Source organism: Phyllostomus discolor, chromosome 2, assembly GCF_004126475.2.
Source record: "Phyllostomus discolor isolate MPI-MPIP mPhyDis1 chromosome 2, mPhyDis1.pri.v3, whole genome shotgun sequence".
NCBI lineage: Eukaryota > Metazoa > Chordata > Mammalia > Chiroptera > Phyllostomidae > Phyllostomus > Phyllostomus discolor.
In genome coordinates this window covers 117,768,746-117,783,896 of record NC_040904.2, presented here as the reverse complement: position 1 = coordinate 117,783,896, position 15,151 = coordinate 117,768,746, and the positions used below count along the sequence as shown (strand labels likewise).

General features: G+C 38.0%; 1 protein-coding gene across 1 annotated transcript in view; it reads right to left on the bottom strand.

The window, feature by feature from the left end:
* The window catches only part of IFT88 (intraflagellar transport 88), a 168,644-nt gene that overhangs the window by 46,689 nt on the left and 106,804 nt on the right, over positions 1-15,151 (bottom strand). Inside the window, 3 exon segments of the mRNA XM_028531560.2 lie at positions 540-646; positions 4,108-4,173; positions 5,979-6,031. Of these exon segments, the coding sequence (XP_028387361.1) occupies positions 540-646; positions 4,108-4,173; positions 5,979-6,031 (226 nt within the window).

Below are 15,151 nucleotides of genomic sequence, written 5' to 3'. Positions count from 1 at the left end.
TAGATTCAAACTTAAGAGAAATTATTCTTTTAAAGAAGAACATTGTTATTCCATATACTTCATGGAACATAGAAATATATTTTAAATGGTTCCATGTATGTTAACATTATTCTCAAAGCCACCTACACTATGGAGTGCAAAAGTACTATATTGCATACAAGTAACTGCCTCCTAGTTTCCATGGGTAACAGGACTCTCAAATTGAAAGTAAGTCTAAAACTAATCTATTAATTGTCTGAAAATTAAGTCTATAATAAATTATTTAATAAATAAATTACCTTGTATTGTGCAAAATTACAATTACTTGTCTATTAGTATGATCCACTAAAGATGTTATTGAGTCTACTGCACTTTTTCCTGTTGGAAACTCACTTTTGACAGAATTTTATCCTAAAACTAACATTTTGGTTTTATGCCAGAGCAGGAAAAAAATTTCAACTTCATTTTACTGACAGAAGCCCCAACATCACTCAGCTGAGCTACAGAAGGCTGACATTTCAAAAATTAATGAACGGTAGTTTTCGGCCCATATGAGATACCTGTTCCCGTATTTCTTTCTTTTTTTCCAATCTCTTAAGTTTTGTTGCATATTCTTGAACTTCTTTTAATCCAATATCTGTGCAGAGACGAACCAAGAAACGCAGACCTAAATTGTGAAAATTATATTTAGAAAAGTTTTGGTGCACAGTGTTGAAAGTACAACAAATCATTAACCTCAGTCTTTTGGGACATGGGGATGATGTTCACAATGTTTCTCTTTTGAAAAATGTATTATAGAACAGTACGCTTGAAACCTATAATAATTTTACTAAACAATGTCACTCCAGTAAATTTAATAACTTTTTTTTAAAAGCGCATACACTGTATTCTCCTGGCCTGGAAGGACAGACTTTCCTGAAAGGGGTTTAAAGGGATTCCCTTCACCATCCTGTCCACACCACCTGTATCAGAGCCCTTCCCATATTATGCTCTGCCTCCCTGTCTGCTTTTCCTCTGTGGCACTTCTGACTACTGAAATATTCTATGAGTGTGTTGTCTTTGTCTGCCCACTAGGAAGCTCAATGACAGCAAGGCTGTTCACCTGTTTGCTTTTTTGTGCTCAGTGCTATGCCAACACAGTAGTCACTCCATAAGAATTTGTAAATAAATGACCTATTCATGACCATTAGTGTTTTGTAAAGTAACAGTACTAAAGTAATTAAAAATGCTACCCATTAGCATATAATTGCCTATGTACACATTACTAATTCATAATAAGGTAATTTATATTTTCTACGAATAATATACAACTATTCTTATCTATCAATCATTAGAAAGAGTGGGCTAGTGTAACAGGGTGCAGCCAAGAGGGGGGTCCCAAATAGGGATTTGAAATGGAGTCCAGAACTCAAGGTGTTTAGGAAATATTAGGATGTCCTCACTCCTACCCGCAAGGTGTGGGTTGGGGGAAGGGACATATGGAGCAGGGCCATTGAGAGCTGTTTTGCATAGCAACAGCTTTGCAGCTAACCTCTGGTATGGCTATTTAATATATCTTATAGCCTTTAACTGGTTGCATAGATGTGTTAAATAGCTGTGACCACACTCTGAGCCAGGGGAATGGAAGTAACTTCCCTGCCAAGATGTAACTGGGGGGCAGGTCCCCCGAGTTACAGCGCCTGTGTGACAGTTTGGAGATGATTGGCTCCATGACATGGGGCTACACCTGCCCAGACTCACAATGGCAGCCCAGTAAAGCTGGAAGGAGATGAGTGCTGGCAGGTGTAACTGACTGTAGGAGGAGTCGGAAATGGGGCTGCAGAGGAAGATTGGCCTGGGGATTTAAACCCAGACGTGGCAGCAATTGAGGGGGGAGAACCATGCAGCTTTGGTAGAGTGGAGACTCCCTCAGCCATTGTGCAGAGAGGACCGCTCGGCTTTGCCAGGGTGGGGACCCCCACAGCTTTAGATGGGGGAACCACCACTCAGCTTTAGCAGAGATCCTGGAGACACAGCTGATGGTGCCGGGAACTGAGGGAGGCCTATCAGCCAAGACGGATTACTGAGAAGAACCAGGGGCTGCCTGAGCCACAGACTTCTATTTCTTTTCCTGAGATACGGTACCCCAGACTGGGCAAAGGGGGGAAGGAAGGACTGTGTATGTTTGTGGGTGTTTTAAGGGACTTCGGGATTTTGATGAAGACATTAGGTCACTACTTTAAGTCTGTACAGCATTAAATAAACATTTCCTTTTTATGAATCTCTGGTATTGAGAGATGTCTTTCCTTGGCGGTGGACATAACAAACCTGGGGGGTTCCTTTCGGGTAATAATATATCTCCTCTTAGGCCCCCCTCGTTGTTCTATAACACTAGGACCATTTAATATAAAATAAAAATTATTGCTTTTGGTAGATGTCCTTTGAAATTTAGTATGTCATCTGTAACTCCACAGAGCAGGTCAATTTTTGATAAATGAAGAATATATTTTAAGACTGAATTATCCTTTTGGGTTCACCAGAAAACTACTTTCCTCAAAACAGGGCATTCCATGGGTACAAATGGTTTCCTAAGACTATAGTTAAGGTAGACTGTTGATGATATTTGTTTGAAAATTATCCATGTCAAAATCATCTTGGACATTCCCCATGGTGACAGGTAAACATTCATTTAATTTTTAGAGTGAATCTTACTCTCTATAAAGAAAGAAATTTGGCATTGCTTGGAGACAGCCCCTTTACTGGTCCAGTTTCGAGGCACTCTGGTTATTGCAGTGGCTCTGAACAGGCAGCAATCCTGACCTCAGGGGATACCTGGCAATGTCTGGGGACATTTCTGTTTTTCATAACAATGGTGTGGAGGTTGGGAGGAAAGCTACTGTCATCCAGTGGGCAGAGGCCAGGCGTGCTGCTAAAACATTCTGTAATCCACAAGACCCAGAATGGCCCAGTTCCAATGTCAGTGGTACTGACTTTTGCCCAGTTGATGTCTGAGTTCATCAATTCCACAAAAAATATCACTGCTATCTGTCATTTAATCTCTGACACACCAGTTTCCTGATATGGCTGAGATTAAGCATTTAAAAAGCATTTTAAGCATTTAAAAAGCTTTAAATCAAGAAATAGGAAAAATTAGGTATTTGGGTCCTCTGAGAACCTCACTGAGAATCTCTGTAGATAGGGCTATAAATCTGTACTTTTTGAAGGTGTGAGAGGGAATCCCCCCAAGAAGTCTGTACTCTGGAAACAACTGGCTTCTGGAAACCACTGCTGCAGGTGAATGAATCTGCTCTAGAGCACTAGAAACCGCTTGCTCCTAAGCTATCAGCAAGGACACAGAAATAGGACAGCTATCTGCTGCTGAGCTTTTATAAAAGCCAAAGTGAGGAACCATTAATTAAGGACTGGGCAGCACTTCTAATCCCAGGGTCAGGCTGGGCCACAGGGCAACTTGAAAAACTTAAGTAAAAACTTCAGTTTTTATTGAATTGTAATGTGCTGTTTCATGCTCATTATCATTGTAAGACAATTAAAAAAAGTATTTCTAATATGTTATTTGCTATAGGGATGTTTTAAAGTGAGTAGCTGCTATATCTTTCAAAGGCTTTATCTACTGTCTCTTTCAGTGTCTCAACATGAATGAATTAAAAGTTGAAAAAACTTTTCTTCTTTCCAAGGATTTGCTTTTTATTTCCTCATAAACAGTAATGATTATACAACAGATTGTCTTTAGCTGCAAGGCTATTGAGGACCAAATATACAGTTTAGTGGGGATATACAGCAGGTGAATATAGTTATTCTGTGTTTTTCTTGATCCTAATTTGTTATTGCTGTCATATTTCTCATTGCTACTTTAAGTTTCATCAAAGTCACTGTATATCAAGATGGGGAAGATAAATTTGTTTACTACTGAAGAGAATTCAGTGGTATATGTAAATACATCAACAATTAAATTCTGTAAACATGTGTACTTATATAGTCAAATTCTCTGATCCTGTAAACTCCTATTTAAATATATGAACCACGAGTATAGGCTGGTATCTATGCATGCAATTACTGTAGCAAATGTAAGATAGGACATAAAGTGTAAGAATCTGTACTTTCAAAGTTACAAAATGTAATCTCACTTACATTCAACATTTTCTGGAAATTTTCTGTGAATATCTTTATAAGTATCTAATGCTTTTTGGTAGTTACCTACAAATAAAAAAAGAAACACATTAGCAGATTTATAGATATTAAAAGGATTCAGCAAAATATTAGTTTTAATCCAATATACTGGCATCACTTAATTGGTTTAGCAGGAAGACATTTTATGTTTGCCATAAGCATGTGCAACAGTTTTTTTTTTAAAGATTTTATTTATTTATTTAGAGAGAGGGGAAGGAAAGGAGGAAGAGAGGGAGAGAAACATCATTGTGTGATTGCCTCTTGCACACCCCGTACTGGGAACCTGACCTGCAACCCAGGCATGTGCCTTGACTGGGAATCGAACTGGCGGCCCTTTGGTTTGCAGCCCACATTCAATCCACTGAGCCACACCAGCCAGGGCCATGTGTAACAGTTTTTAACATAACTTCTGGAAGAAACTGTACAGCTAAAATAAAATTGAAAAGGGTCTGAGCATAAAGAAATGGATTATGGTTAAAACTTAGTTCCACTTCTTAGTTACAATGTTAGTGGTAAAAAATTAAGATCCATGATTTCCTAAAAATTAAAGATTATTTCAAATGAACAACTGACAAATTTGAAATAATTTGCATGCTTCAATGTCATTCACTTAGAAAAGATAAAAATAACTTTGTAGTTTTCATTTTGAAACATTAAAGTCTTTATAGAAAACAATTTGTTTTGTAATAAAATAATTGAACTTCATGCAGCAGCAAAGAAAAGATAAATTTTGGGTCAAAGGTCTTAGCTAAAATCTCAGTAAATGAGCTATGAATCTCTCTGGGCCTTCTAGAGGGATGGTTGTAAAAACCTTAAAGAGTTTCTGTGACAATTAAATCAAACAGAGAGGAAGCTAGTGACCTAACTCATAGCGAGTTCTCAATAAATGTTAGTTTTTCTAACCTGCCCTTCAATAACTCAAAAAGGTTTGCCTTTAAATTATTCAGAATACCCCATATACGAACATTCTATATGTGACTGACATGGAAACAAAGAAAGGCAATCAGAACTGAGCAGAGATCAGTGAAGCGTATACAGTGTAATTATGCTGTAGGTTGTCCAACAGGACACACAGTCACACACAAGATCAACCCTCTCAACACCTTGAAGACAACACTTAGTATATATTTTGATGCTATTATGAAGGAGCTCATAGAGGCCCATCCAGAAAGAAGCTATGGCACTGGGCGAGAGCACCCTGTTAACACTGACAACAAATGCTTCCCTGGGATTGAGGAGTTTTTTTCCTGGGTCATTTGTATGCTTTATAAGCAGGATCCTGCTTAGTCTCTGATACTTTTATATCATTCAGTTCATTGAAAACTATTAACATCACTATCCTTCAGGACAGGGGTTAGCATCATGGGGCATGACAAAGCAGTTTGTGGAAGCACAAATGGAATACCTAATGATACCTGATATAAAAACAGAGCCCTAGTGCTCCATTCTGGGCTTGCCTCAGCTTTCGAGGTGGAGGGAGTCTCATTAGCTTGTCCACACACAGGACATTTAGAATTAGGTGACAGAAAATGGAATATAAATTGATGTGTACAGAATGCCTATTTTCCTGTGGCCAACTTGTGAAAATAATTACATATTCATCTTCAGAGATAATAAATCTGTTTTTAACAGTGGGGTTGGAATATATGACTAGGCATAACTTTTTTCTGTCTAAAGTAGTTATATTTTTCACATAATGCTTCACATATATGTAGTTATCAAAAGTTAATGTTCTAATAAAAAAAGCAATTGGAACACATTTTATGCAAAGTTACCTAAAGGACAGAAGAAGTAAAACATATTAAAAATGAATAAAATAAAAGCATTTTTACCACTTCTTCTGAAACAACTAGCTACCATCAGCTGCCATTTCACCTGTGTGGGCCTATGAAAGAAATAAATGATACAAAATTAGAGTGGAAACAAAAATAATCTGAGGTGGTCTAACAGATTTATAAAGCTACAGATCTATACTATCTTTCAACTACTTTTTGACCTTTCATTAGATTTTTATTATTGAAGATAGCATATATAGTTTCCTTCATTATTATCTGTTATATTTATATTTAAATATGAGTTCTTCAACCTGCCATGGCTGGGTGGCTCAGTTAGTTGGAGTGTTGTCCTGTATAAAAGGTCACAGATTTGATTTCCAGTCAGGGCACATACGTAGGTTGCAGGTTCAATCCTTGGTCAGGACACATATGGGAGGCAACTGATGGATGTCCTTCTCTCTCTTTCTCCCTTTCTCTCTCTCAAAATCAATAAACATATCCTCTAGTAAGGATCAAAAAAAGAGTCCTTCAATCTAGTTCACACCATTATTTAGAAATTTTTATGAGAACCATTAACCTGTTTGGTTGAAGATCACTGTATTCCATTTTTTTTTAATTTGAGAGAGGATATGTTTCTTGATTTTAGAGAAGGGGGAGGGGAGAGAGAGAAAGAGAGGGAGAGGGGAGGGAGAGAGAGAGAAACATCAATGTGAGAGAGAAACATCAATTGGTTTCTTCCCATAACAGCCCTGACTGAGAATGGAACCAGTCAGCTAGGGTATGCCCCCTAACTGGGGATCAAAACTGTAACCCTTTGGTGTATGGGACAATACTTCAATCAACAGAGCCACCCGGCCAGGGTACCACTGCATTCTGTTTTAAACATTATTATCACTTTTGCCATAATCTCATACTTAGGCTTATGAACTTAGGCTTAGGTTCCAAATGTAGCACCTAACAGGCAATTTTTGACCTTATACTTGAATAATTAGGCTTTAACTACAAAGAGAATAAAAAAGAATTCTATTCATCCCTTTTTCCACTTAAAAGTGATTTTGTAAAATAAATGACCATAACCAGGATTTCTAAAGACTGCTTTTAGAAATATAAAAGAGTGCAGGCCTTTAACTTCCTTGGTTAAGTTTATTCCTAGGTTATCATATTTCTATTTGTTACGATAGTAAATGGGGTTGTGTTCTTAAGTTTCTCTTTCTGATAGTTCATGATTTCTCTTTATCTCAATTTTTTTAAAGGATTTCATTTATTTATTTTTAGGTCGATGGGAAGGGAAGGAGAAAGAGAGGGAGAGAAATACTGGTGTATGAGAGAAACATTAACTGGCTGGTTGTCTTTCACATGCTACCAACTGGGGACCTGGTCTGCTACCAAGGCATGTGCTCTGATCAGGAATCAAATCAGCAATTTTTGGTTTTAGCAATTCTAATAGTTTTTGGTGGAGTCTTTAGGGTTTTCTATATACTATATCATGTGACTTGTAAAAAACGACAGTTTTACTTCCTCCTCACCAGTTTGATGCCTTTTATTTCTTTTTCTTGTCTGATTGCTATGGCTAGGACTTCCACATAATAACTGTGCTGAAGGTGGACATCTCAATCTTATTCCTGATCTTAAGGGAATCACTTTTAATTTGCCTATTGAGTATGATATTGGCTGTAGATTTTCCATATATGACCTTTATTACATTGAGATATGATCCCTCTATTCTCATTTTGTGGAGAGTTTCTTTTTTTATTGTAAATGTGTACTGAATTTTATTAAGTGCTTTCTCTGCATCTATCAATATGATCATATGATTTTTACTTTTCATTTTGTTTATGTGATGTATCACATTTTAAAAATAATATTTTAAAGATTTCTTATTTATTTTTACTGAGAGGGGAAGGGAGGGAGAAAGAAAGGGAGAGAAACATCAATGTGTGGTTGCCTCTCATGTGCCCCCAGCTAGGGACCTGGCCTGCAACCCAGGCATGTGACCTGATTGGGATTTGAACCTGCAACCCTTTGGTTCTCAGGCTGGCACTCAATCCACTGAGCCACACCAGCCAGGGTTAAATTATATTTTATTGATTATATTACCACATTTGTTGCAATTTTACCCCCTTTGCCCACCTTCACCCTGTACCCTTTCTCCCTCAGGCAATCCCTACACCTTTGTTCACATCCATGGGTCATTCACATAAGTTCTTTGGCTTTTCCATTTCCTATATTGTACTTACCATCCCCAATACTATTCTGTAACTATCAATTTGTGCTTTTTAATCTCTTCACATTTTCACCTATTCCCTCTATATCACCTGCCATCTGGCAGTTATCAAAATGTTCTAAGTATCTGTGATTCTGTTTCTCTTCTGTTAGTTGCTTACTTTGTTTTTTAGATTCAATTGTTGATAGATAAGTATTTATTGTCATTTTATTGTTCACAGTTTGGATCTTTTTCTTAAGTAAGTCCCTTTAACATTTCATGTAAGGTATGGTGATGGTGAACTCATTTAGATTTTTCTTGTTGGGAAGGTCTTTATCTGCCCTCCACTTCTAAATGATAGCTTCTCTGGATAGAGTGACCTTGGTTGTAGGTCCTTGCTTTTCATCCCTTTGAATATTTCTTGCCAGTCCCTTCTTGCCTGCTAAGTTTCTTTTGGAAAATCAGTTGATAGTATAATGGGAACAGCAAATGAAGTTACTCCCTTGTAAGTAACTAACTGCTTTTCTCTTGATGGTCCTAAGATTCTCTCTTTATCTTGGTTGGCAAGAGGGCAGAGGAGTAAATGGAAGCCAGCTAACCTCCCAGTACCAACCTGGAATCACAACTAAATTGTAAAGAAATCACCCAGAACAAAAAACTGATCATTAGTGAGAGAGAAGTTTTATAACTTGGAACAGACAGAAGAATCAGCTTCAGCACTAACTGACTAGTAAGGGGTATGGTGGACCTCAAGAGGGCTGGCTGGGTTCCCACAGGCTGCAGCACCACAGGGATAATTAAGCAGCTGGTTGGATCCCCCTGAGAAGAATGGAGTCTAAACCCTAAGCTGGGATCCCCAGCCTAGAGCAGCAGAGCCTCAAAAGTACACAGATAACAACCGGTGATGAAAGTGGCAGGGTTGCACTCTGCCAGAGACAGAAGGCTAGAGATGCCAAAAGCTGTTTAAAGGGCCAACACACAACTTTTCATTTGCTGCCACTTACTCTGGCCTCTGGCAAAGGCAGGGGCAGAGTGGGCTAGAGACACCTGAGGAGAGACTGGGGATGGAAGCTTTGGGGAGAGAGCAGAGAGAGTAACCGCCAGGAACCAAGTGCTGAATCATCCCCCATATAGCAGCAGCCATTGTGCTCACGCAGACTACTCCCCTCTGAGTGGCAGCAGCAGGAGAGGAAACAATAGCTCCAACCTGAGGAGAGACTCTGCCCTGCGCTTGGGGTTTAAGCCTGACTGCTGAGTGCAGAGCAACTAGACAAAGAACTGAAGGTGACAACAATAGACAGCAGATCTCTGGCAGTCTCAGAGCAGGCTGCCTAAGGTCAGACATCACCAGAGGTTGATCCAGAAAGAAAGAAACAGTGGTAAATACTAGAAGCTACTGAGACTAAAACCACTGTGTTAGCAATATTTTCTTTCCTATATAGCTTTTTAACATTCATTTCTTGTCCAGTAAGCTTCTGCACATTAAGTCATTAAAATTTATATTACAGTTTATTTCCCTCCTTCCTTATAATAGTTTTAATCTATTTACACTCATTAATACTGTTTCATTTGCTGTTGATAGTGGGATTGCAGTGATAGGGGGAGATATTTATGCAGATGTAGGTTTTTTCCCTGGGCTTTGTGGTTTTGTCCTCGCAGCACCTAAAAAACAGCATATAAGACATGGTGGGCGGAGTGAACTTCAGTCAACTAGCTGGAGGGAAGGACCCACCAAAGAATGACCCAACAATAATCAGAACCTTGTTACATCCAGAGAGCCAACAAAAACGGCATCCCAAAAGCATCAACTTCAGGAGATCGATGAGACTGCATTACTGAATCTTACAGGTCTCCTACCATAGAAGCTCATGCCACAAATGCAGGGAGTCAGAACAGATCAATTTAAGAAGCAGCGGCTAATAAGAAGAGTCTCACAAACAATAAGACAAAGAAACAAACCCCAAATGAAAGAAAAGGAGGAATCCTCAGAAAGAATGATAAATGAAACAGAGGCAAGTCAACTATTAGATACTGAGTTCAAAGCAACGGTTATAAGGAATAACCAATGAGCTCACTGAGAATTACCAAAAACTACAGGAAAACTATGAGTGAACTTACTGCAAACAATATCAGTATGAAAAAGAAAATAGAAACTATCAACAAGAGCCAAGAGGACATGAAGAATACAATTTCTGAACTGAAGAACATAGCAGAAGGTATCAAAAGCAGGCTAGGTGAAGCAGAGGATGGAATCAGCAAGCTGAATGACAAAATAGAAAAAAACTCCCAGAAAGAGCAAGAAAAGAAAAAAAGGCTTAAAAAGAATGAAGAGGGATTAAGTGAACTGTAGGACAATATGAAACATAATATTATCCCTATAATAGGGAAACCAGAAGGAGAACAAGAGGAGCAAGGGATAGAAAACCTGTTTGAAAAAGTCACGATAGAAAACTTCCCTTATTTGATGAGAGAAAAACTCACACAAATCCAGGAAACATAGAGGGTCCCAATCAAGAGGAACCCAAAGATGCACACTCCACAATACACCATAATTAAAATGGCAAAATTCCAAGACAAAGAAAGAATCTTAAAGGCAGCAATGGAGAAACAGGACGTAACATACAAGGGAGCCCCAATAAGGCTAGCAGCTGACTTCTCAATGGAAACACTCCAAGCCAGAACGGAATGGCAAGAAATACTCCAACTAATGAAAAACAAAGGCCTGCAACCAAGACCACTCTACCAAGCAAGACTCTCAATTAAAATGGAAGGTGAAATAAGGAGTTTCTTAGACAACAGAAGGCTGAAAGAATACACTTCCACCAAACCAGTACTGCAAGATATGCTAAGGCGACTGCTTAAAGAAAAGGAAGAAAAAGAGTGAGAGAGGGCAGAACACAGGTACAAAGGAAGTGAAATGGCAATGAATAAGTAACTGTCAATAATAACCATAAGAGTAAATGGATTAAATGCTCCATCAGAAGACACAGAATAGTTGAATGGATAAGAAAACATGACCCACACATATGCTGCCTACAAGAGACCCACCTTGAAACAAAAGGCCTACACAGACTGAAAGTGAAGGGCTGGGAACAAATATTCCAAGCAAACGGACAGGAAAAAAAAGCTGGAGTAGCAATATTCATATCAGACAAAGTAGACTTCAAAACAAGGGCCATAAAAAGAGACCTAGAAGGTCACTTCATAATACTCAAGGGAAGAATCCATCAAGAAGACATAAACATTGTAAACATATATGCACCCAACATAGAAGCATGCAAATACATAAGGAAAACCTTGGAGGACTTCAAGAAAGATGTCAACAGCAACACAGTTATACGAGAGGATTTTAACATTTCGCTGTCAAAAGTGGATAGATCTTTTAAACAAAATATCAAGAAAGATATAACGGCATTGAACAATATCCTAGATCAAATGGACTTTACTGATATATATAGAGCCTTTCATCCCAAAGAAGCAAAATATTCTTTGAAAAGAACACATTCTTTTCAAATGCACATGGAACATTTTCAAAGATAGACCACATGATAGGACACACAAAACAAGCCTTAACAAATTCAAGAAAATTGAAATCATATCAAGCATTTTCTCTGACCACAAGGAACTGAAACTAGAAACCAACCTCAAGGAAAAAACTCAAAAACACACAAACTCATGGAGATTGAACAGCATGCTATTAAACAATGAATGGGTCAAGAATGCGATCAAGGAAGAAATCAAAAAATTTCTAGAAACAAATGAAAATGGACTCACAACACTTTGAAACTTATGGGACACAGTGAAGGCAGTCCTGAGGAGGAAGTACAGAGTGATAAAGGTTTACCTAAAAAAGACAGAAAAATTTCAAATAAACAACCTAACCTTACACCTACAAGAACTGGAACAACAACAAAGAAAGTCCAGAGCCAGTAGAAGGAAGGAAATAACAAAGATCAAAGCAGAACTGAATGAAATACAGAATGAAAGCATAATTCTAAGGATCAATATACCCAGCACCTGGTTCTTGGAAAAGATAAACAAAATTGAGAAGCCTTTAAGGAGATTCATCAAGAAAAAAAGAGAGGGAACCGAAATAAACACAATCAGAAATGAAAGAGGAGAGATCACAACTGATAATACAGAGATACAAAGGAGTGTAAGAAATTACTACAAAGAACTATGCACCACGAAATTGAAAACCTAGGTGAAATGGACATTTCTAGACAAATATAATCTTCCAAAACCGAATGAAGAAGAAGCAGAAAGCCTGAACAGATCAATAACAGCTAATGAAATCAAGGCAGTAATCAAAAACCTCCTGGCACACAAAAGACCTGGAATGAATGCTTCCACAGGAGAGTATTACAAAACATTTAAGGAAGAGCTAACTCCTATCCTTCACAGACTATTCCAAAAAATCCAAGACAGAAGACTCCCAAACCCTTTTTATGAAGTCAGCATTATTCTAACCCAAAACCAGACAAAGACACAAGAAAGAAAGAAAACTACAGGCCAATATTGCTAATGAACATAAACACCAAAATCCTGAACAAAATATTGGCAAACTGTATCCAGCAATACATTAAAAAGATCATACACCATGAACAAGTGGGATTCATCTCAGGGATGCAAGGATGGTACCATATTAAAAAATCAATAAACATAATACAGCATACAAACAGAAGGAAAGGCAAAAATCACACAACCATATCAATGGATGAGGGAAAACCATGTCATAAGGTACAGCACCCATTTATGATAAAAACATTCAGCAAAGTGGGAATACAGTTATGTCGAATACCTCAACATAATAAAGGCCATATATGAGAAGCCAATATCATGCCAAATGGGCAAATTTAAAAGTTTTCCCACTAAGATCAGGAAGAAGACAAGGATGTCCACTTTCACCACTTCTATTCAACATAGTATTGGAGGTCCTAGCCACAGTGATCAGACAAGAAAAAGAAATAAAAGGCATCCAGATTGGAAAGGAGAAAGCAAAACTGTCATTGTTTGCATATGACATGATAGTGTAGATAGAAAAATCCTAGACTCCACCAAAAAACTACTTGACCTAATAAGTGAACTAGGCAAAATAGCGGGATACAAAGTCAATATTCAGAATTCCATGGCATTTTTGTATACTAACAATGAAATATCAGAAACAGAAATTAGAAAAAAATCCCATTTGCTATAGCAACAAGAAAAATAAAGTACCTAAGGATAACCCTAACAAAGGAGGTAAAAGACCTATGCTCAGAAAACTACACAACACTGAAGAAAGAAATTAAGGAAGACACAAACAAATGGAAGCATGTACCATGCTAATGGATTGGAAGAATTAACATCATCAAAATGTCCATACTACCCAAAGCAATTTATAGATTCAATGAAGTCCCTATAAAATACCAATGACATATTTCACAGATATAAAACATTTCAAAAATTTATATGGAACCATAAATGACCCCAAAGAGCTGCAGCAATTTTGAGAAAGAACAAAGTAGGAGGGATCACAATACCTGATATCAAACTGTATCACAATGCCACTGTGATCAAAACAGCCTGGTACTGGCATAAGAACAGACACATAGACCAATGGAACAGAATAGAGAGCCCAGAAATAAACCCATGTGTCTATGGTCAATATTTGACATAGGGGGCAGAAGCATAAAATGGAGTAAAGATAGCCTCTTCAACAAAAGGTATTGGGAAATTTGGACAGCTATAGGCAAAAGAAAAATGAAACTCAACCACCAACTTACATCATATACAGAAATAAACTCAAGATGGATAAAAGACTTAAATAAAGTCATGACACCACGAAAGCCCTAGAGGATAATATAGGGAGGTAAATCTCAGATATTCAACACAGCAATATTTTCACTGATATGTCCCCTAGAGCAAGGAATATAAAGGAAAGAAAGAAATGGGACATGAAAATAAAAAGCTTCTCCATGGCTAAAAAAAAAATCAGCAAAATGGAACCAACCATATGGGAAAATATATTTGCAAATGATATCTCAGAAAAGGGCTTGATCTCCAAAATATATAAAGAACTGACATGACATCACTCCAGGAAGATGAACAACCCAATTGAAAAATGGTCAAAGAACCTGAACACACACTTCTCCAAGGAAGATATATGGAGGCTCCAGAGCCATATGAAAGGATGTTCAACATTACTACCCATCAGAGAGATGCAAACTAAAACCACAATGAGATACCATTTCACACCAGTCAGAAGGGCCATCAGAAACAAATCAACAAACAACAAGTGCTGGAGAGGTTGTGGAGAAAGGGAACCCTATACACTGTTGGTGGGAATGCAGATTGGTGCAGACACTGGAAAACACTATGGAATTTCCTAAGAAACCTAAAGATGGAACTGCCTTTTGAGCCAGCAATTCCACTGCTGGGATTATAATCTAAGAACCTTGAAACACCAATCCAAAAGAACCTATGCACCCCAACGTTCATAGCAGCAGAATTTACAATAGCCAAGTGCTGGAAGCAACCTAAGTGCCCATCAGCAAATGAGTGGATCAAAAAACTGGTACATTTACACAATGGAATTCTATGCAGCAGAGAGAAAGAAAGAGCTCCTGCCCTTTGTGACAGCATGGATGGAACTGGAGGACATTATGCTAAGTGAAATAAGCCAGGTGGTCAAAAACAAATACCATATGATCTCACCTGTAAGTGGAACCTCATCACCAAAACAAACGTGCAAGCAAAATATAACCAGAGACATTGAAATTAAGAACAAACTGACAGTAACCAGAGGGGAGGTGGGAAGGGATAATGGCGGGAAAAGGAGGAAGGGCTGTCAGGAAAATCTATAAAGGACACATGAACAAAGCCAAAGGGGGTTAGAATCGAGGGTGGGAGGTGGGGATGGTTAGCTTGGGGGAGCAATGGTGGTGGTAACAGAGACAACTGTTGTTGATCAACAATAAAAAAGGAAATAAAATATTTTTAAAAGATTCTCTCTTTATCTTTAAATTTGGTGTTTTGATTATGAAGT